We start from the raw sequence: 21,858 nt of genomic DNA, 5'->3' as shown, positions 1-21,858 counted from the left end.
TACGCCGCAGCAATAAAAACGCTCGTAGTTGGGTCAAAGTTCAAGCTTTTTCTTCTTTCAACGTTTAGCGACTAATGTAGCAGACGAGGATGACTTCATCGTTTGGGAATTTGGGTTTTAAAGTCACAGTATGTAACACACACATAGGCGGGCACGTTTGCGATGCTCGGACCTGTTCAAATGGGGATATCAAATTGTTCATATTATAAGTCGTTCTTACTTTCAAAAGATGTTTTTAATAAATGGCAAGCAGTTCAGGGCGTACCCCGTCGACTGCCCGAAGCCTGCTGGGATAGGCTCCGGCGCCCCCCGCGACCTTTGTGAGGACCAGCGGTTAAGAAGATGGATGGATGAATTATTAAATGGCTCACAACAATTACAAATACACTTTGTTGAAGCCATTTTTTGGTCAAAACGGTTCAAAGAATCCAAATATTACAAGAGTGTTGATGACGTCATCGTTGAGGCGTGGAGGGAGGCGAGAATGAAGGTTAGCCGTAGCAAGGCGGAGTAGCGCTACCTGAATGGGAGGGACCCGAGTGGAAGAGTCCGCTTGCAGGGAGAAGAGACCAAGAAGGGGGAGGAGTTTGTGAAGTGAAGAAGGTGCGCAGGCAGGCTGGAACCGCTGGAGGAAAGCGATAGAAGAGTTTCAGCTCAAAGGAAAGGAAAGCTTGATCAAACTGTGGTGAGAGCAGCCATGTTGTTTAGTCTGGAGGCGGAAAAAAGACGGGAGGCGGAGCTGGAGGTGTTGAGGTTGTGACCAGGATGGATAGAATCAGGAAGGCCTGCATCAGAGGGACAGCTCAGATCTTCGCGGCTTTGGAGATCAAGTCAGAGAGGCCAGACTCAGATGTTTTGGACCAGAGGACAGACAGGCAGAAGGAGTTTCCAGATGCCGGGCAGAAGTCTCGTGGAAGACCAAAGAGGACATGAAGGAAGCAGAGGATGCGGAGGACAGGGTTCCATGCAGGCAGCTGATTGGCTGTGGCGACCCCAGAAGGGAAAAGCCCAAAGGAAAAGAAGAATGTTGATGATGTCATCGCTCGCATGGGCCGCACTTTCTTTCGCCACCCCCGAGATAACAAATGCAAAAATATGTTGAAACATCAATTCCTTGACCGTTGCAACTTGCGTCAAGTAATCAGCACACAAAGACGGGACGTCACATCGCAGATGTTTTCATAGTTTGATCATTTCCTGTCTGCGGGGTCGGCTGTCAAATCTTGCGAGGCAGGAAGTTCTTATTTGGAGAAGAAACAGATGCCGCTGACCGCAGGTGGTAAAAAGACTCGCGCACGCGTCGACTTGGAGTCAAACACAAAAGAAGACAAAGACGCACAATTATTCAAGTCATTCAGATAAGTTGACCAAAAAAGAAGACGTTTTCAATCTCACGACGGTTCTTTTCATATTGTGACGTGGCAATATGCTCGCGGTTGTCTTAATCGAAAGAAGGCGGTCCAACAATAAATGGAAAGATAACTGACGGCTCTAATTGAGTATTTAGATTGATGTTATTTTTTCATTTATTATTTTTTTTAACCCGGTAAGCCTGGTTACCCTAACCTAAGTATAAAACAAAGAAGAGAAGGACACTTGTGCTTGTATTAACAATACCAGGTATCGACCACAATTTCCTGAATCTTGTTTTCGAACAAAGACCGTCGTGGGACAAAATGAGTTTGAGTTTGTTTTGTCGGCTGTTCCGATCATTTGCTGCGGCCAATGGAAAGGAATCGCGGCCAAATGTAGTGAGTGTTTCTGGAGGGATCAACTTCATGAGCTCACTGGACCCGGTGCTGTAAGTGTTCTGAGCAAGATGAAGACGGGATGACAGGTCGGAGGGTGTCATGCCAAGAAAAGTTTGAGAGATAACGACAAAGCCGTGACGAAGTCGCCGTGTTTGGGAAGACGGCCGGCGCGCTCATTTGGGAAGAGAACCTTGGCGAGTCTGGAATCAAGCATTTGTCACAAATCGGACGGCTGAATGATGGACGGTGTCCAGTTTTTGAACTCATTCACTGGCAGCCATTTTCACTGAAGCAATCCCCTTCACTCCCGGCTGTTTGACTGGATTTTGACTGATTTTGCAAGGCCCACAGAACATTGTGTTGTATCGCTATCAAAACCGTTTGTGCTTTTCTTGCCGCAGATGCTGCTGGACGGCGCGACCACGTCGGCGGCGTTGGACGATCTGAAGCCGCTGACGCAATACGTGCTGAGCGTCTACTCGCTGCTGGGAGACGACGGCAGCGAGCCGCTGGTGGGCCGCGAGACCACCTGTAAGTCCTCGCCCCCCTCGGCCCCCTCGGCCTCCTCGGCTCGCGCTTTGCCGGCGTGAAAGTTGAGCTTGAAAGAGAAGCTTTAACGAGCAGCTTTCTTCCATTCCTCGGCTGCTGTTTACGTGATCTTCGTCTCGCCGCCATCGCCAAACATTTCTGCTCTTAGCACGTCAAGCTAACGTCTGATCTGAGGCGGGCGACTGTCACGTAAAGCTGGTCCCGTGACGCAATGCTGTCGGCATGTCGCGGCTGACTGGGAACTCCGAGCCGACTTTCATGTAAAGATGCATAAAGTGCTTTTATGACTTGAGGATTTTTTCCTGGCTCCGTTTGAGTGGAAACGTTCCAATCGCGCGCTCTCACTGGCTCAAAGAAACCTTTTCTGTGAAGTAGCAACATGCTTTTAGTTGATTTTTTTTTTTTTACATGCTTCCATACTAAAATACAAAGTAAAAATACAGGATCTCCCTTTGCTATTTGAGTAACTATAAACAGCAAATTCCCAGCCACTTGCTCCAACTCTGCCGGAGGAATTCGAGAGAGCGACCGACGTCTTGTCTTGTCCATCAAAATCATCCAATTGAAAGGAGCTCATAAATGTGCACGTTGGCTTCAGCACAACTTTTCATTTGCTACAAAGTCCTCAACAATTCCTCAGTTAGCTGACAAGTCATCGATTACCAAAGTGATCGGCAACTATTTTGATTCATCATTTTTCAGACATTGTTAACTCTTTGACTGCCAAAAACGTTAAATAACGTTTAGTAAAATCCTATGGAGGAGTGCCAAAGACGTTAAAAGACGTTTGTTTCAAAACAGAGGTGAAACTAACCATTTTCTATTGTGGATTACTGAAAAACGCAATAAGGTAGAAACAAACTTTTTTTTTCTGATGAAAGATGAGAGTCCAATGTTGTTTTGGCAGTATGTGTGTTTCCATAGTCCAAACACATAATTTTCTGTGGACCTTGAAAGATCAGTCAAAATGCTTCAAATCGGCTGGCACCCACGGCATCCCTTTTCTGAAAACGTTTGGCAGTCAAAGAGTTAAACTTAATATTGTTTAAATCCTCTGATTCGATTGGATCAACAGTAAATATTATTCGATTTCTGTTGTTCTCTATGAAAGCAGACAGATTATCTTTCACACACAAAAACAATTTGCAAACATCTGCTTTGACTTTGGAAAACAATGATCAGCGTTTTTGCCAATTTTCTGACCGATTTTATGGACCAAAATAGAAACGGAGTCATCATGAATGTACAGGAAAAAATAATAGTCGGTTTGTTTGACTAACCTGTAATCGAACCGGAAGCCGCCTCAGCAAAGACGGATAATAATGGAAACTAAATGCTTCATACGATTTCATCGATGGAATTATCAGTAAACTATTCCAACACATTACTTGCGACTTGTCTTCTTTGATGAGGTTAGGGGCAATTTCTAACTGTTTCCGATACAGCACCACCTACAGGCGCATTACCGTAATTGCTGTCAAAAATAGCCCCCAAGCAGGCATAACGTTTTTTGTGAAAAAACATTCAGGTCCTTGACAGCCTTTGCGTCTCCTTCCAGTGCCGCTGCCGGCCGTCACGTCCATGAAAGTCTACGACGAGACCATGAGCTCCATGAGGGTTCGCTGGCAGCCGGTGGGCGGAGCCAGTGGCTACATCGTGCTCTACCGATCCATCAACGGCACCGGGCCTCAGCTGGACAAAGAGGTAAAAGCCACAAGCGCCAAGACACTCGCCGGACAAATGCAACGAGGCGCTCTAATGCGACTTCCCGGCCGTCCATTCGCAGGTGCGAGTACGAGCCGACGTGAGCGACATTCAGTTGGGGCAGCTGCTCCCCAACACGGCGTATTCCGTCTCCGTCTTGGCTCAGCACGGGGAAGCCGTCAGCCAGCCCATGAAGAGCACCGGCGTCACGGGTATGCACGCTCACTCGGCTCTTTGGAACTTGACGAGGTCTCCAGTCTCAAGCGTACACTTTCAAGCAACGCGTTCTCTTTCAAATATTGCCATGGTCCCAAAAACATATTGATATACGTTTTTTTATGCTAGAGCATACAGAAGACTTTGATGCAGCCTGTGAACTGAAGAGAATGCTTGAATCAATTATTATTACAAAAACGGCCAGCAGGTGGCAGCAGAGTATAAGAGATCAGCCAGGGCCGTTTTGCAACAAGCTCTTCTCCCCAGTGTTTTCAACAGGTTTTTGAATAACGAGGAAACGTAGCTAATTGCTGCAAAACGGAAACAGATAGAAAGAAGAGAGTCCAATCTTTCTTTTGGTAGGTTCGTGTTTGTATAGCAATAGAACACAATATTCGGTGGGCCTTGCAAAATCAGTCCAAACCCAGTCAAACAGCCGGGAGAGAAGGGGGTTGCTTCAGCCCAAATGGCTGTCAGTCATTGAGTTAATCAAGTGAAGTCCCGACTAAAATAGAAATATGTCACAAATCATGCAGTCTTATTCGCTCACCTGTCTTGACTGACCCGACCCCCAGGCGCTATTGTGACCCGTTTTGGGCCTTTTGATGGTTCTGACCAAGCCTTTCAAAATCAAATACTGCCCACGGGTTGACGGCTGCAGTCGTCGTGAAAGATCCAATTTTGTGTGACTCTTGGCTCAAAGTCTCGGGTCTGAGTCTTCCCAAAGGTGTTCTTTCCGCTCGGAGGTCGGGAATCCGTGCAGGGCGGTCCACCCAACTTGCTTGGTACAAACTGTTCCCACTAAATAGGCAACATGGAATTGTCCGAAATCTCTTGGTAAAATCCCTTCAGAACATTTCGAGTTCCTTTCAACAATATTTAGCTTCTCCATTTTCCTTTCAACTTTGTGGGAGCCGCTTTTCCTTTTGCAACATGACACGCTGCAAGAAGTCTAACGACACGGATGAAAGAGTTTGCTGTGTGACCTTAACAGAGTCTTGACCCGCTTAGAGCACCCTTGGGAAGAATCAGATCAGAAATTGGGAACCATGCCTCGATGTTTGTGGAATGTAGTCAAAGACGTGGAATGAGCACTTCAAAGGGCTCCCGGACAACAACAACAAAAAGTAGGAGGAGGGACTTTGGCCTTTTGGCTGCCAGGGGTCACCACGGCAAGTCATTCGCGGCATTTGTTTTGACGCCGGATGCCCTTCCTGACGCAACGCATCATTTTTAGCCGGCTTTGGGACCGAATGCTCCCCAAGAAATACATTCAAGACAAAACACGACTGATGTCCGTGACCTCATCTACTGCCCACGCTGCACTTCCCGCCAATCATTTTTGCATTTGAGATATTTAAGTCCAGTTTTTAGGGCAAGTGACGCCATTTGAAACGTCACTTTGATCATTTTTGACGCATCAAGCTTAGAAAACCCCAACAAATGTCATCTCATACCAGCTCATTGGTGGGTATTTTCAACTGAAACTTATCAGCCAATCAGAGAAGGACAATGAGAAGGCCTTCCCTATTTAGCAGACCAAACCAGGAAATATGTTGACAAATAATCAAGTTGTACTGTTTTTGACACAAAAGCATATTTGGCAAGATCGTGGGTAGAAAGATATTTTTCCAGACTTGGAAATGCCAGCGTTTGATATAGAAGTGGAAAATGAGGGCTTGTGTTGATAGCAAGCGAAAGTCAGGTAGGCCAGCAAAGAGTTCAACTGCACCTGGCAGGAAACTTTTTTTGGGGGATTGTTCAGCGTAAATTCAGGCATCTCTGTTAAAAAAAAAAAAGAAGAGAAAAGAAAAAAGTGTTTTTGCCGGCTGGCTGGTGTTTTCTTTCAAGAATGTTCCACATGTTAGAAACGGTGCCGCGGTATGTAAACGTGTGCGCGCGGCGTCCCCCACCGCCGCTATCGATTTGGAAATCAAATCCAGATGATGTTTGTGCTGTCGTCTTGCTTTCAAAATGGATTCCCACTTAGTGATGTCATCCAAGTGCCAGAATATAACAAGTGATGTCACTCATTACTTTCAATTACTGTAGGATTACTTTGATACCCAATATATTAAAAAAAAAAGAAAACTCAATATTGATCTAATATTTTCCTGTTGAGCGCGTCATGATTTTGATTTTATTTTTTAAACTTTGTGTTGCCTCCCTGTTGTGCCCCGTAGTTCCCATGCCGCCCGCCGGCGCCCTAAGGATCAGCGGCGTGACTCACAGCAGCATGAAGCTCAACTGGGACGCGGCGCCCGGCCTGGTGCGCAAGTACATCATCACCTACAAGCCCGAGGACGCCGACGCCAAAGAGGTGCGTTGACCTCCAGCGCCGTCGTTCCAAAAGACAATCGGCAGGCGGCCCTTTTTGAAATGCGCCGGCTCGTCTGCAAAGTTGCCAACAAACGCACCAAAATACAGCCAAAAATGATTGGAGTTTTTTCTATTGTATTTCTGTAGCGTGATTTTCACTTTTGGGGGCGGGGCCTGCAAACCACCATGGAGGCGGTTGCTGTGTGACAAATAGTGTTTCATTTTTTTGTTTTGTTTTTTAAACGGAGAACTTCCCCTTTAAGTACTTCAAAGAATATTTCTACTTACTCAAGTGAAAGTTTTTAGTACCGTACTTTTTTAGTTTTTAGTGAATGAGTTGGGGTTCGGAATAATGAGGTGAGGCGGTTGTTCCGTGGCCACGTAGCGGTTGAAGTTGTTAGGAAGGAAGGAAAGCCATCGCGTGGGATGAAGTTGTGGAAAGCGGAGAGGCCGGCGCGATGAGAGAGGCCTCTCTCCTCCTCCCTCGCCTCTTTCCTCCCCCGCCTCCCGTCAGCCCGCTGCCACTCCGTCCTCATGATTCCTCCTCCTGGTCCACGGGGAGGACAAAGCGTCTGGGACGAATCACGCGGCACGCCGGCCGGACTTTTCCAGCCAGTCGTGATGGATGACACGAAGCAGCTCCGCTCGCTTGTCGACTTGGGGGATTAGCCCCCGAGCCTCCCGCTCTCCTCCGTTGCCGCTTCCGCGCCGGACCGCGGCCAATTTTCGCCGTCTGCTGCCGCTCAGCGCCGTATGTCGGCCTCCCGCCGAAATGGAAAAAAGCCTCCCGTGCATCAAGTGTGCTTTCACCTCTGCCAAATGTCAAATATGCTTCAGCGCATTTGAGAACATCCTTCTCATGCCACAAGCATTACAACGAAAAAAAACATCCATACCGTGTATATATGATGGAGTGAAAGTTTTGCTAATATTTAAAGCTCATTACAACCACCATGTTTTTTTTTTTTTTTTAAACATGAATAAGCATAAGGATTAGAAAAATCATGATTAAGTGGGTTTTTCGGCAAAAAAGAGGTCATACATTGCCTGTAAGTCTGCAAGTACACAACACAGAACATACAACAATATCAGTTCATCTTGTTAGCCAACTTGCTAAATGCTAAAAAAAATCAGCATAGATGCTCCAGTAATGGCAAGGCCTTAAACAACTTTAGTTTTAGTTTTACACAGTAGTTTAGTTAGTTAGTTTTTCCACATTTTTAGTGTTAGTAACTAAACTACTTTACACACGTGTAGCAACACATTCAACGATATCAGTTCATCTTGCTAGTCTACTTGCTAAATGCTAACATTTAATAGAAAACATCATAGGTAGACTCGCATAAATTAGCATAGATGCTACAGTAATGGCAAACACTTGCTTTGACGCACGTGGAGCAGCAACACATACAACCCGAGCAGACGGCAATCCTCACCTCATCTTTTTGCTCTGTGGCAACAACAACTCAGCCTCTTTTTCTCGCTCTTAATTATGCTACATTTCTTCCAGTAGAGCTCAGTGCTGCCAGCTGGCTTGTTGTGGCCAAACGTGTTACTACACTAAAGGCGCAAAATTCGGACTTGGATTTGTGAAAACCTCCGCATACGGATGCCTTCAAAATGTATGACATAGCAGCGGTGATGTGGTTCCAGTTCAGCGTATGATTAATGTTCCGGACTTGCAGCTATTACACCGTCATTATAATCATCGTCTTGGCCTCAGTCCTAATGTTTGACAAGTTTTTCCCCCCACAACAGCTGGAAGTTCTCGGCGACGTCACCGCCCTGGACGTGCCGAGCCTCACCTCCCAGACGGAGTACGACGTAGCCGTGACCCCCGTGTACGACGAGGGTCCCGGGAACCCCATGCTTGGAATGGCGGTCACGGGTCTGCTCTGTTTTTCTTTTTTTTTCTTTGCTTTCAGTGACCACTCAGTCAATGCGGAATGTTCATTTTTCCAGCGGCTTTAAGGTCACGCGCGCTCGTCCTGCTTTCTGTCAACAGACGTGGTTCCGGCACCCAAGAACCTCAGGTTCTCCGACGTGGACCTGACCTCCTTCAGGGCCTCGTGGGAGCACGGAGCACCCGACGTGGCGCTCTACCGCATCGGCTGGGCCAAGAAAGGACAAACTGACTTCCAGTCTGTAAGCTGCAAACACACACACACACACACACACACACACACACACACACACACACACATGCGTGCACACGGGTAACCGTCAGGTTGAATTCAATTATATTCAAATCCAGGTATTTTTTAATCGTAATCAATCGCATGACTTCAATAGTTAACTCACGATTAACTGCAAATGTTATATCTGTTCTGACTGTACAATAAAATATTTTTTCCTAGGTTTTCATATTCTTGTTAACATAAAAGTGGGAAAAAAATGTTTAAACTAATAGAAATATGGCTGCATCTTTAAGCATTGATACAGTCATTTCAAAAATTCATAAAATTGAGTTAAAATTAAAAATATGTCATGTAAAAAACGGGTGTGATTATTGATTTGTGTTGAGATCATTTTTCGGCCACGAGATGGCATTATTGCATTTCTAAGACATTGGTGACAGCTCAGTGCATTTTTCTTTTCATATTATCTTTAACATGAAGTAACTTTTTTTCAAAGTGTAAAATACAACTTGATCCCCGTCTCCACAAATATATGCATTATTATTATTACATTTATTACTGCTAAAATTTGGACTTGGACGTGTCTGCTGCGTTGCGACTTCCGTCAGTACAGACTTTCCAAGTAAGGGGCGGTCAACTTTAAATGAACTCAAAATGAACACACAAATTTTGACACCCCAAGTTAAAATGGCAAAGCGTCGATTTCGTATCTTCCAGTAGAGCCGAGTGTTGAAAATCGAATCAAAGAGCTCACTTGCCGATTGTCCCATTTTTTTGTGTCTGTCACCGCACAGTCCATCTTGGGCAACGACGAGACGTCGCATCTTCTGGAGAACTTGGACCCGGACACCGAGTACACAGTCACCGTGACGGCCATCTACCCGGACGAGTCCGAAAGCGAAGACTTGATGGGAAACCAGCGCACGCGTGAGTCTTCATTTCTTGAACGCACACGCGCGTTAACATGATCATAAAATATCAAATGTGAGCACTTCTCACCTTGTGCTTTGGGGTGGAATTTCATGATGAACATAAGCGTTAATGCTCAACTTTATTTGACCTCGTGTAAACATTTCCAGCAGCTGAAATATGCAGGCCACGATATAAAATAATCAGTAATAATTAGTGAGTATTCAATGAATCATTTCAGCAGAAAGTGATCTTAGTGTGTCATCAACAGTCGCACTAGAGAGACTGGAAGAGGCACAGAAAGGCATATTAGTGGACATTGGTGGAAATGTTTGTGTCTGAAATTGTGAATTTTATAGTGCATTTTAGGTTTGTTTGGAAATTTCACTCCATATATATGTTGATTGATTGATTTTTTTTACGAGTGTCATATCCAGGCTGTAATGAGCTTGTTTTCTCTTTTTAGTGTTGAAGGCCGTGGACGGTATGTCAATGAAATGCTCCTGACTGTTTTTTGTCCTCACAACTGCATGTGTGTTCCCGTGTGTGTCCATCAAGTGTCCGACATTCTCGCCGGTTGATGACATCATGCACAAAACATCCACGATGCCATCCGTGCATCTTGTCATTGTTATGGGAAAGTGTCAGTCTGTGGCAGGACATGTTGCCTTCAGATTGAAACAAACGTCAAATTTGGCTTTCTCTGACCAGCCAATCAGAGGACTCAAAATTGCTGACATCACCGAGGACCAGCTGAGGCTTCATTCGAAATCCGATTGGTAGAAGAAACGGTCGCACGCTGCCAATGTCATCATTTTTTTGGCCATGGCCAGATGACATTGACACGGCGACACGTAGACGCTGAAATCTGATTGGACACACGCAAAAAATCCAACTTGCACATACTTGTAGTGAACAATGAATGAAAAACATCAATCACCTTGATTGATTCCCATTCAGCCATCATGCGTCTCCAATTCATCTCGTGTAACATCATTGCATCATCACACCAGCTGTGACATCATCATCATCGTCCTCACCACCGCCATCAGAAGTGTTGCATGTGTGACAAGAGGTTTGGTTGTCACAGAGCGATCATATGAACCCCAAAAATCATTTTGTTCTTAAGTATACTTAAGTATTTGCACTTCATTGTAACTTAACACCTCTAGTGTCCGTTTGCGATCGATCCTTTGACACCAAACCTGCTTGATGATCATCGCTTCTTCCATGAAATTCTGAAGCGGAATTGTCACCATCTCATCTTCATCATCATCGTCATCGTCATCGTCATCACGCCATCCTCTCCAGTGTGTGCGCCTGACTTTAGTTTTCGTGTGTTTGTGGCGGCCCCAGTGCGACCGGAGCCTCCTCGCAACATGCGGGTTTACAACGGCACCGCCAGTACCCTGGCCGTCAAGTGGGACCCGGCCCCCGGACCCGTGCAGAACTACAAGATCCTCTACTCGCCGCTGGCTGGAGGCGAACCGCTCGTAGTACGTCAACTCCCAATTTTGATTTAGAATTTCCAAACTAGAATTTCACATCTTGAGTTTGAAACGAAATGTCCGTGTTACAATTCAAATGAATTAATGAATCAACTTAATCCAAAGTCAGATGGCACATAAATCTCTTCCTACGTAACTGATGTTATCTTCCACACGATCAGACTCAGGTGGGAGGCAAGAAGACCAGCACGGTCCTCCAGAAGCTGACGCCCGACACGCCGTACCGGGTCACCATGACCGCCATCTACTCCACCGGCCCCAGCAGAGATGTTTCGGCCGAAGGAAGAACCAGTGAGGAGCACGCGCTCATACGTGACACAAACCTTCACCCTCTCAACATGTTGCGTGTGTTGCGCGTGCCGCCCCCGCAGAGCCTCTGGGCGGCGTCAGGAACCTTCAGGTGCTCAACCCCACCATGACCACGCTCAACGTGCGCTGGGAGCCGGCCGAGGGCCGCGTCAAGGAGTACAAGGTCATCTACGCTCCAGCCGCCGGAGGCGCCGAGAGCATGGTAGGACTGGTAGGACCACTGCCACCTTCCTGTGGGCGGGGCCATCGCCTGAGCCCAACCTGTGCAAGCACATCTGCCACATTCGCTATTTCAGTTTCCCGCTTTCAAGTCATCGCTTTGAATAGGAATTTCGAGATGGCAAATTCTGAGTGTGTTTGAATTTGAACTTCTGATTTCTTTTAGTTGAAATCTCTGAATGTCAAGATGTTCTAAATTTGAATATGTTGAGTTGTTCCAACTCAGAAACTGAAATTGAAACTTAGATGTCCTTCCATAGCGACGGGCTCACGGATGACCTTGTGGTTTTTGTTTGGACTTGATTGTGGTGGTGGGTTTTAGGAGCAAGTGTCGGCCGGCACCACCAGCACCACCCTGAGGGGCCTGCAGCCCGACACCCTCTACACCGTCACCCTGGTGCCCGTCTATGCTGAGGGCGATGGCAAGATCATGTCAGAAAACGGAAGGACAAGTAAGAGCGGCGTTTTTTTGGACGCCAAACGGATGTTAGCTGGCGAGTTGATGACGTCGTCCACAATGTCGAGCCTGATTCTGCCGGTGTGTGACCTTCAGGGGCCCTGGGCGGCGTGAAGAACATGCAGGTGACCAACCCCACCATGACCTCGCTCAACGTCAAGTGGGACCCGGCCGACGGAGCCGTCCGCTTGTACAAAGTCTTCTTCGTTCCGGTTGCCGGCGGCCGCGAGGAGATGGTGGGAACGCCGCTCGGCGAAGCGCCGGCGAGGTCCGTCAACGGGTTTTCATTGACTGCATGACTTTCTGCAGGAGCAACTTCCTGCCACCACCTCCGACGTCATCCTCAGGAACCTTCTGCCCGACACCGCCTACTCCGTGTCCGTGCTGCCCGTCTACCCGGCCCGGGAGGGAAAACGCCAGACGGAGATTGGAAAAACTTGTGAGTCAACGCAATGACATGATGATGATGTCAACTTTGAAACAAAACTGACCAAAATAATCTTCCTGCAGTACCTCTGGGCGGCGTTGGCAGAATGCAGGTGACCAACCCGACTATCACCACCCTCACGGTCACCTGGAACCCCGCCGACGGGAACGTTCAGGGCTACAAAGTCATCTACGTGCCGGAAGACGGCGGCTTGGAGATTGTGGTGAGTGCCAACCGGCAATCTCACACTCTATAGTAGGCACAGCTAAAGGCCTCGATACACCGATCCAAACGAAACCCCCTGCGGCGTCGGCCCAGACTCAGGCACGTCTCGTAGAAAAATGACATGAAGGCGCACCTCACCGACGCCGACTATTACGTACATTCAGCGCTTGCGCGAGAAGTAATTCGCCTCCGCACCATTGGTGGCGGTAGTCATTATTGCTAAAGGCAACCGGCAACCTCTTTACGGGGGTGGCATATAAAAACATAAACAACTCATACCGGTGTTGACAGCGGCGCCGGCCGGGGTAAGCGCGGCGGTCAGCTGGTGAAGCGAAAACGGGCGCTGAAACAAGCTTCTCGTTCCCGAATGCATGGATGCACTCCGCTGTGGCGTATCCTGGACCGTAAAGTTGAGTTGAGTTCAACATGTGGAATTTGCTGGAATCGTCGGATCTAGACGTGAAGATGTTCTCGTTTCCATTTAAAACGAAGCTTACTTCCTGTTTGACCTTTGAAAATGCCGCTCATGTCGTGAGTGGACTGTCAAGTCCAAATCTTAGTTGTCAGGATGTGTTCTGACATAGCGAGCCCTGTTTCGAATCCGGGTCATGGCACCATTTGAAAAGTTCTGAGGGAACTTTTGTCGTTTTTTTTTTATCTGTAATGCAAATGTGCTGATGTGATTTTGCAGGTGCAAGTGTCTGAGAGCACCACCAGCACCGTCCTGGAGAAGCTCCTCCCCGACACCCGCTACACTGTCACCGTGGTGCCTGTCTACGCTGAGGGCGACGGGCCAAGTCTGACCAACAGCGGCAAGACCAGTGAGTGACCTCCCCCAAGCATGTCACTTGGATGGATTTGGTACTAAAAAAGTCTGCTGTTGACTGGAAAAAGTCTCCAAAAGGTCTCAGATGAAATCGGACATATTTGAATTCACGGCAACTCCCTCCATGGAATGAGCCAGGTTGCCGGAGAGGCGTTGGACAAAATCTAAAAATAATAATCATTCATCGTTGCTCCCATTTTTTTCCACTTATTGCATCGCATTCTGAGAAGCAATTCAAGGTCTGTGAAGGCGAGGCCGTATGTGTTGATGGCGTGCGTTTGGACAGAACCGCTGGGCATGGTGAGGAACCTTCAAGTGTTCGATCCAAGCAGCAGCAGCCTCAACGTGCGCTGGGAGCCGGCCGAGGGCAACGTGCGCGAGTACATCGTCATCTGGGTGCCGGCGGCGGGCGGAGACCAGGATGTGGTGAGTGGCCATTTTGCATTTTCACGACATGGAGCAGAAAATCGGACCCATCCACATGAAGTCCACGAGTCCAAACACCACATATTGGATAATCGGGAGTCGTTTTGCCTCTTTTGGTTGTGACGTCTTCCTCATATGTCACTTTGGTGCCTCCCTCCTTAACCCAGGACCAGGTGCCGGGAACCACCACCTCCACGGTGCTGAAGAACCTGCAGTCCGACACCGAGTACAGCGTCACCGTGGTGCCCGTCTACCACGAGATGGAGGGATTGCCGCTGACTGAAAACGGGAGGACCAGTGAGTGACACACTTTTACCGACTTCACAAACTGGGCTGGAAGACTTCCTTTCTTTTTTTTTACCATAATGTTAGGATTTTATCTTGATGAACGAATTTTGTTATCAAAAAATTGCTTCATTTTGGAAAAATGTGACTTTTTATCCCGACATAAATACATCTTTGTCCTTTTTTATTTCTTGGGAAAAAACACAATTCTAAGTATCATTACATACTTTTTTTATTTAAAGATTCTAACGAAACAAAACGAAATTCCCCGGTAACAGTTTCCATCGGTGTGCGTTCATGCCTTCACATTTTGTCGCCGTCAGCTCCGGTGGGGGGGGTGAAGAACTTGCAGGTGGTGGACCCGACCATCAGCACGTTGACGGTGCGCTGGGACCCAGCCGTGGGCAACGTGCGCAGCTACAGGGTCACGTACTCGGCGCAACCTGATGGAGAAAAACACACGGTGGGTGCTGCCGCCGTATTCAAAGACAGCATGTGGACGTGTGGCAGAAAGTAACCATGCTTTGTACTCAAGTACAAATACAGTGCCAAAAAAATTTTATAAAAAAAACCACCGGTCAAAGTAGAAGTTCAGATTGCGTGTTACATCGTTGACATTCTTTGTGCACGTCGGGAGTGACAGTAACATGTCTTCATGACCATAACTATTCAAGTCCATCGACTTGAGTACAGTAATGGAGTATTTGTGCTTGCTGTGGTCCGCCCACCGGCAGGAGGACGTGTCCGGCGGCACCACCAGCTTGATCCTGAGGAACCTGGACACGGACACGCTGTACGACGTGGCCGTGGTGCCCGTCTACCCTGACGTGGAGGGCATCCCGCAGGCCGACAAGGGCAAGACCAGTAAGTGCGAGCGTCCCACCCGACGTTCGGGGACAAGCCAGCGCTCGCATTCCGGGCCGCTCCAGTCACATAATTCAATCTGGCGCTGAGACCCGGACGCCATTGTCAGACGTGATCAACAAGCAAGCGGCGGAATGCGCCCGCGCAGCGGCTCGCGCATTTCAGGCCATTTTGAGTTTGGGCAGGCAAAGAAACAAATACAAAGAGATGACTTCAAGTCCAAAAAATCTCCATGATGCTGAATGTGCAAGTTCTCGACGGCCTTGCAATATATGGAGAGGCCAGAAAAGAACTGCTTTGTACGCGTTGCTGCTCCGAGTCGCTGCCTGAAGGCTTCAAAGTAGCGTAGCATTGATGCTAATTTCCGTTAGCTGGTCTGTTTCAAGTTTGGAAAGCTAAATGACAGTGCATGAGGTTAGTTTCGATGATGAAAAGTACGCTTTTTTTTTTTCCTTTTTTCTTTCAGAGCCTCTGAGCGGCGTGAAGAACCTGCGCGTGAGCGACCCCACCACCAACTCGCTGCGAGTGCGCTGGGACCCGGCCGAGGGCGACGTGCGCCACTACAGGATCATTTACAAGCCCGTCACGGGAGGAGACCAGATCATGGTGGGCACTTTTGCCGCTCGTGTCCTCAGATAGGAAAATGTTTTGAAGTACAAATTCGAATGAAGGCCTTCTCGACTCGACATTTTCATATTTGGCATCCACCTGAGGGGGGCGGCGTCACCAAATGCGTCAAAAATATGTTTCGGGACATGTCCTGCCATCTCTCATTAAAATGTGTTGCTGATCAGTGTTATTTGCCGATTTTCCCACATTTTGGAGGTACATTCGATCAATAACAGTAAAGAGCCTCTTTTTTTTCCCTCCTAATTCAGAATTTTTTTCTGATGCCAGCTACCTTGTTTTTGCTGAAAGTCGCATGTTTGAAAAAGGTGTCGCTGTGTTTGTCCAGCTCCAGGAATCGGGCCTGGTGACCAACGCAATGCTGAGGGAGCTGCAGCCCGACACGGAGTACACGGTGACGGTGCTGCCCATCTATGCCGACGTGGAGGGGAAGAGCATGTCGGACAACGGCAAGACCAGTAAGTTCATCTTTTGGAAATCTTCAACTTTGATTGGAGTCTTTAACTCTTTGACTGCCAGACGTTTTCAGAAAAGGGATGCCGAGGGTGCCAGCCGATTTAAGCATTTTGACTGATCTTTCAAGGTCCACAGAAAATGATGTGTTTGGACTATGGAAACACACGTACTACCAAATGATAGATGAAGATTGGACTCTCATCTTTCATCAGAAAAAAAAGTTTGTTTCTACCTTATTCCGTTTTTCAGTAATCAACAATAGAAAATGGTTAGTTTCACCTCTGTTTTGGAAAAAAACGTCTTTTAACGTCTTTGGCACCCCTCCATAGGATTTTACTAAACGTTATTTAACGTTTTTGGCAGTCAAAGAGTTAAGGGACTCTTAGCGGAGTAGAATCTCGGATGTGAAAGCGCTGACGTCTGCTTGCCGTGTCGCTTAGAGCCGCTGGGCGGAGTCAAGAACTTGCAGGTGACCGAACCCACCACCAGTTCACTCAAGGTGACTTGGGAGCCGGCCGAGGGAAACGTGCGGCAGTATCGACTCTTCTACGTCCCCGCCAGCGGCGGCGCAGAGGACATGGTTTGTGCCCGTTTCTTCTTCTTTAGGACAAACGTTAGCCAACAATATTGATTTGAAAGCACAAGTCCGACACGTCTTTGAATTCCATTCATAGACATTTTTTTCAATTTCTCTGCCACTTCAGTGTAAATTTAAAGCATGCAAGCATTCTCTATTGTCAGCACTTAAATTTAGAAGAATACAATTTCATATTTTTAGAGATTGATTGATAGCAAGGGGTAGTTTTTTTTTTGTTTTTTTTTTAACCATAAGGGTTGTAAATTGGAGCACTCACATTCCGATTCCTGCATGCATTTGTGTGCAATCAGGAGCAAGTATCGGGCGGAACCACCAACACCGTCCTGAGGAACCTCCTCTCGGACACGCCCTACACCGTCACCGTGGTGCCCGTGTACCCAGAGGGCGAGGGTCTGCGCCAGTCTGAGCGTGGGAAAACACGTAAGTCCGCTTCCAAGCGCGCTTTTGCTGGCAGAGATCTCCGTTGAAATAGAACGATGACCCGAGATTGACCCCTGAGGGGATGCCGGTGTCACACCTGGAAAGTTCCAAACACACCCAAACCCTCACGTGACAAAAAAACCGAAAAATGGTAAATGAGAAGAAGCGTCGCACAAAAAGTCGCTAACGACACAACTGAACTGCACTTTCTGGATTCTTGACGCTCCCCCCAAACATCAGCGTCGGCGCGCGTGTGTGTTTGTGCAGCTTTTACAATCTGCTTTGTGTGTGTGTGTTGTCGGACGGCCTGGCGTGCGTGCAGACGGCGCGTCGCGCACACTCAGCAAAATCCCGTTTTAATTGGAGCGCCATGCAAAATTCCACACAGACTTCCAAAAAAAAAAAAAGCTGAAGCTTTTCTAACTGTTTAGATTTAGGTTGACACAACCTACAAAATGTTTGTTTTTTTACTTTAGCTTTTTATGCCATCAATAAATTAGAGAGTAAAGTAAAAAGTTGTCAAGTCAACAAATACTCAAGTAAAATGTGTTTGAGTGAGTATTTGTAATTGTTTAGTGTCCATGAGTGCTTGTGGATGCGATTAACAAGAATGAAGTCACGAAGGATCTGGAATGCAAACCAAGACTGGACAAATGTGCCTCGTTGTGCTTATACAAGAGCAGTTGTGTAACTGCCGACCGCATCGTTCGTCTGCAGGCTCTTTCACCACCGACTGCATCCTTTTTGCTTTTTTTTGGGGGGGGGGGGGGGGGGGGCTCTTCTTGGAGCGACAGCAAGCGCCATGTATACGCTCGCACACATCTGCTTCGCTTTAGCGGGCTTGGACATCAAATGCGAGAGCTTTTCCTTCAGGACACTTTTTGCTCTTTTCCCTTCATTTTGCTTTCCATCAATGAGCCCCGTGACGAACCCGTTTCTCACACCAAAATCATTCACATCAGCAAGACCATTTCAATGACTGGCAATGCACAACCCGAGTCCATTTTTGAAATTCAAACTCCTGGATGTGAAAAGGTGACGGCCTCCTGAACTGCAGAATCGCTTGGCGGCAAAAAGTGAATCGAAACGTTTGCGATAACTGATGATGAATTTTAGCCCGTTCGTTTTGGCCAAATTGTTTGACTGCACTTTCTGTGTTGAAGGTTTCAACAATGTCAACTTGAACTGGGCCGCTCCTAAACCTTCATTTGGTTTTGTTATTGGACGTGCTTTGCTTGCACAAACCAAGAGCACTTGAGCATCTTGAGATTGAAGTCGTCCGGGTCCTGAAGTAGCAAAGCAGAAGGTTGCTGATGAGCAGCAGATGACTTTGGGAAAGAGGCGGGGCTATAAGGTTTTACATTTCTTGTGTTCACACAAAGAATTTTTTTTTTGGGGGGGTGGCAGTGTGAAGGGAAGTTGTCATACCCGGCTGACATTTGCAGCTGATGCTTCAGTCGGCACGAACGCTAACCCTGGACTGCTCACCAGCCCGTGACGTTGACAAAAACAAACGTTCACGCACACACACGTCCATAATCTTCAATGAAGCTAACATGCATGTTTTTGTAATGTATCAGGGGAGACAATGAAAACTCCAGTCAGGAAGGCCGCAGCCGAAATTCAAACCTCAAACCTCAGAACTGGGAGACAGACATGCTAAGCGCTCAACTCTTCCACATGTAAATCACATTTATTTCTTTGGTCTACATGTGTAAAAGCCATCTGTGAATTCCTGGAGCGGAACTTTTCAGGAATTCTTGCCATGCTTGTCCCATCAAAGCCAAGCGTAGTTTTGTCCTGAAAGTCGCACAAGTCGCACGTCGTTGAGGAGGCGAGCGCCAACATGGCGGGAGCCGACGACAAGCGAGACCAGACAATCCGACTCCCTTCAACCGTCTTGGACTTTGATGGCCTCCAGTGGAAGTGACTTTCCCTTTTTGTGCTCCTTTGCAGTTCCTCGCACGCCACCGCGCAACGTTCAGGTTTTCAACCCCACCCCCAACAGCCTCAACGTGCGCTGGGAGCCGGCCAGCGGCCAAGTGCAGCAGTACCGCGTCGAGTACCAACCCTGGAACTCCGCCTCGCCGCCACACTCGGTCAGTCTCTTGATTTCACGTAGCAACAATGTTTTTTTTATGCCTCACTTTTTAAAAGTGGGATTTAAAAAAATTTTTTTTTAAACAAAACAACAAGTTCAATCTGATTTTTGTTTATTCCACTCCAACAACCTTGGGAGCGTCTCTGTCTGAGTGTTTACCTATTGCGCCACATTGGATATGTTTGTGTCTGGCGTCTCGAGTCTTTGTTAGTATTTGGCAGCAAAGATCCGGCTAGATAACGGGATGATGATGATGATGATGATGATGATGATGTGTGCCGGTGGCGCCGCGCTCCGAGCTGCCAGGAATGACGGCATTATGACTTCAGCGCGTTGTTTGACTTTCTGCGAAGGTGCTGGTTCCCGGCAACGTCAACAACGCCTTCCTGGACGGCCTGATCCAGGACACGCCCTACCGGGTCAGCGTGGTGGCCATGTACCCTGACGGCGAAGGGCTGTCGCTGAAGAGCAACGGAAAAACATGTAAGCACCAGCGAAATCCCAGTCAGCAGCTTGATTGACAGAATGCGTTGGTTCCGCCGACAGTGCCGCGCGCCGGACCTCGGAACCTGCGAGTGTTTGACGCCACCACCAACTCTCTCACCATCGGGTGGGATCACGCCGAAGGTCCCGTCAGGCAGTACCGCATCGCCTACGCCCCCATGACGGGAGACCCCATCACCGAATATGTGAGTACAGTCGCACCCTGTTAGGGCTGGGGGAGAAAAGTTGACTTAAAAAAAAATAGGTTGGCTGAAATGTTCCGCCTCATCAAAGCAGACAACAATTCAGCACATTGAGCTTGTTGATCACTTAACCAGTAGAGGGCAGTCATGCATTAAACGTGCCCAGAAGAAGACAGGAACAGGAAATGATTGAGCTCATGTAGCTAACAGCTAGCTCCACTCTTGTTCATTCATGGAATAATGTTAAAGCAACGTCTGTAAGTGACTTTTAAGACACATTTCCATGTGAAATCTAGATATAAGCATTTATGTGTGAATTAAATTGTAGTTAGTGCTTTTTTTTTTATTGTTTACCTTAAACGGTAATTGCTAATGCTAATCGTGATTGCTAACCATTTAGCATAGGCGTATTTTGTTGCCGTTTCCCACACCATGTTAATGCTTGGCCACCATCCAAGTCGATTTCAAGAAAATGTAATACAAATTTATAAAAAATAAAATAAACATATCGCGACCAGATATACCACATGTTACATTAGTTACGAAGTTAGTAATGAAAAAAATGTTAATTGCGATTATTTTGGTAATAATTGAAATCACGATTATTTTTTGGGTTCAAGACAATGGTTAAATGTAAAAAATATATTAAGACAAATCAAATTCTTTGAAACACTATAATTATGCAAGTTCCTTTTGGATGAAGCAAAATTTATTAAATGAGATATTTTAACATTAAAAAAGGTGTAAATGTATCAATTTAACAAACTTAAAAATCCACAATGTAGCGCAAACGATGAAACAAGCGGAGCACTTGAACGGGGAGAAAAAGTGACGCCTTCAGGGGTCATTTTGAAGTCAGTTCCCAATTTGGGTCAACTGGAGCCGCTCTCGCTCTCGCGCGGCCTTGGTTAGCCGTCCAAACGAAGCCATGATGTCACCCGTGGTGGCGTCAGCTCATAAATCACACGGCGCTGATTGGTGGGAGTAATTACAAGACGGCCTTAAACTAACACCGTCATCACCAGCATGAAATGGGAATTCATGAGGAGCTGACGTACAGATGGCAGCTGGCAGACTCCAAATTTGCAAACCTTGTGTGCAGCTTGAAAGTTGGCTGCAAAAGTCCACCAAAGATCCTCATGCAGAGTAATGACTGCGTTCGCAATCACTCATCTTTGCCTGAGGCTCTTGTCACGTCGCTAGATTGTAATCGTGATCGATTTTTATATAGCTAGAGCTAAAAGCATTCATCGAATACTTCCTAATTACGCTACAGCGCAGGTGTCAAAGTGGCGGCTCGGGGGTCCGATCCGGGTAGCCAAATCATTTCATGTGGCCCGTGTAAGCACATCATCATGTTGTTCGCTACCAAAAGTTCGAATTGTCTTCACGTTCAAACCGTGTTGAGAAACGGCAAGCGCTTCAACATCAGAAAGTTTGATATGTTTTTAGAACTTTTCCTGCAACTGGTCTTGAATGCCATTCCCACGACTAACGTTGCTCTCCAGGCGGTGGTCTCGGGCAACAGGAACAACGCCCGGCTGCAGAACCTGCACCCCGACACGCCCTACAACATCACGGTGGAGGCCATCTACGCCGAGGGTCCCGGAGGACTCCTCAACGGCAACGGACGCACAAGTGATGCATCGGGACGCGCAATCATCCGGAACCGCCCGCGTGCCCATTGGCCAACATTTGCTGTTTGTCGTCCGCAGTCGGCCTGCTGAGCCCGAGGAACCTGCGCGTGTCGGACGAGTGGTACACGCGATTCCGAGTGGCCTGGGACCCCGTGACGGCGCCGGTGGAAGGATACAGAGTCATATACACGCCGAGAGGTG

At 47.4% G+C, this 21,858-nt stretch overlaps 1 protein-coding gene across 5 annotated transcripts in view; it reads left to right on the top strand.

Moving 5' to 3' along the window:
• col12a1b (collagen, type XII, alpha 1b) overlaps positions 1-21,858 on the top strand; it is a 70,001-nt gene that overhangs the window by 30,713 nt on the left and 17,430 nt on the right. For all 5 annotated transcript variants that reach the window (XM_077553574.1, XM_077553570.1, XM_077553571.1 and 2 more), the window contains 29 exons: positions 2,153-2,282; positions 3,859-4,004; positions 4,087-4,216; positions 6,404-6,540; positions 8,298-8,427; positions 8,545-8,684; positions 9,472-9,604; positions 10,053-10,070; positions 10,943-11,082; positions 11,256-11,385; positions 11,466-11,605; positions 11,945-12,074; positions 12,176-12,315; positions 12,389-12,518; positions 12,590-12,729; positions 13,423-13,552; positions 13,844-13,983; positions 14,151-14,280; positions 14,592-14,731; positions 15,003-15,132; positions 15,599-15,738; positions 16,088-16,217; positions 16,656-16,795; positions 17,104-17,233; positions 19,190-19,332; positions 19,688-19,817; positions 19,881-20,023; positions 21,529-21,658; positions 21,736-21,855. In XM_077553574.1, coding sequence (XP_077409700.1) covers positions 2,153-2,282; positions 3,859-4,004; positions 4,087-4,216; positions 6,404-6,540; positions 8,298-8,427; positions 8,545-8,684; positions 9,472-9,604; positions 10,053-10,070; positions 10,943-11,082; positions 11,256-11,385; positions 11,466-11,605; positions 11,945-12,074; positions 12,176-12,315; positions 12,389-12,518; positions 12,590-12,729; positions 13,423-13,552; positions 13,844-13,983; positions 14,151-14,280; positions 14,592-14,731; positions 15,003-15,132; positions 15,599-15,738; positions 16,088-16,217; positions 16,656-16,795; positions 17,104-17,233; positions 19,190-19,332; positions 19,688-19,817; positions 19,881-20,023; positions 21,529-21,658; positions 21,736-21,855 — 3,790 coding nt within the window. The remainder of the gene's footprint in view (positions 1-2,152; positions 2,283-3,858; positions 4,005-4,086; positions 4,217-6,403; positions 6,541-8,297; positions 8,428-8,544; positions 8,685-9,471; positions 9,605-10,052; positions 10,071-10,942; positions 11,083-11,255; positions 11,386-11,465; positions 11,606-11,944; positions 12,075-12,175; positions 12,316-12,388; positions 12,519-12,589; positions 12,730-13,422; positions 13,553-13,843; positions 13,984-14,150; positions 14,281-14,591; positions 14,732-15,002; positions 15,133-15,598; positions 15,739-16,087; positions 16,218-16,655; positions 16,796-17,103; positions 17,234-19,189; positions 19,333-19,687; positions 19,818-19,880; positions 20,024-21,528; positions 21,659-21,735; positions 21,856-21,858) is intronic.

Source organism: Vanacampus margaritifer, chromosome 19 (assembly GCF_051991255.1).
Source record: "Vanacampus margaritifer isolate UIUO_Vmar chromosome 19, RoL_Vmar_1.0, whole genome shotgun sequence".
Taxonomy (NCBI): domain Eukaryota; kingdom Metazoa; phylum Chordata; class Actinopteri; order Syngnathiformes; family Syngnathidae; genus Vanacampus; species Vanacampus margaritifer.
Note: the sequence above shows the minus strand (reverse complement) of the source record. Positions and strands in the feature narration are given on the sequence as shown.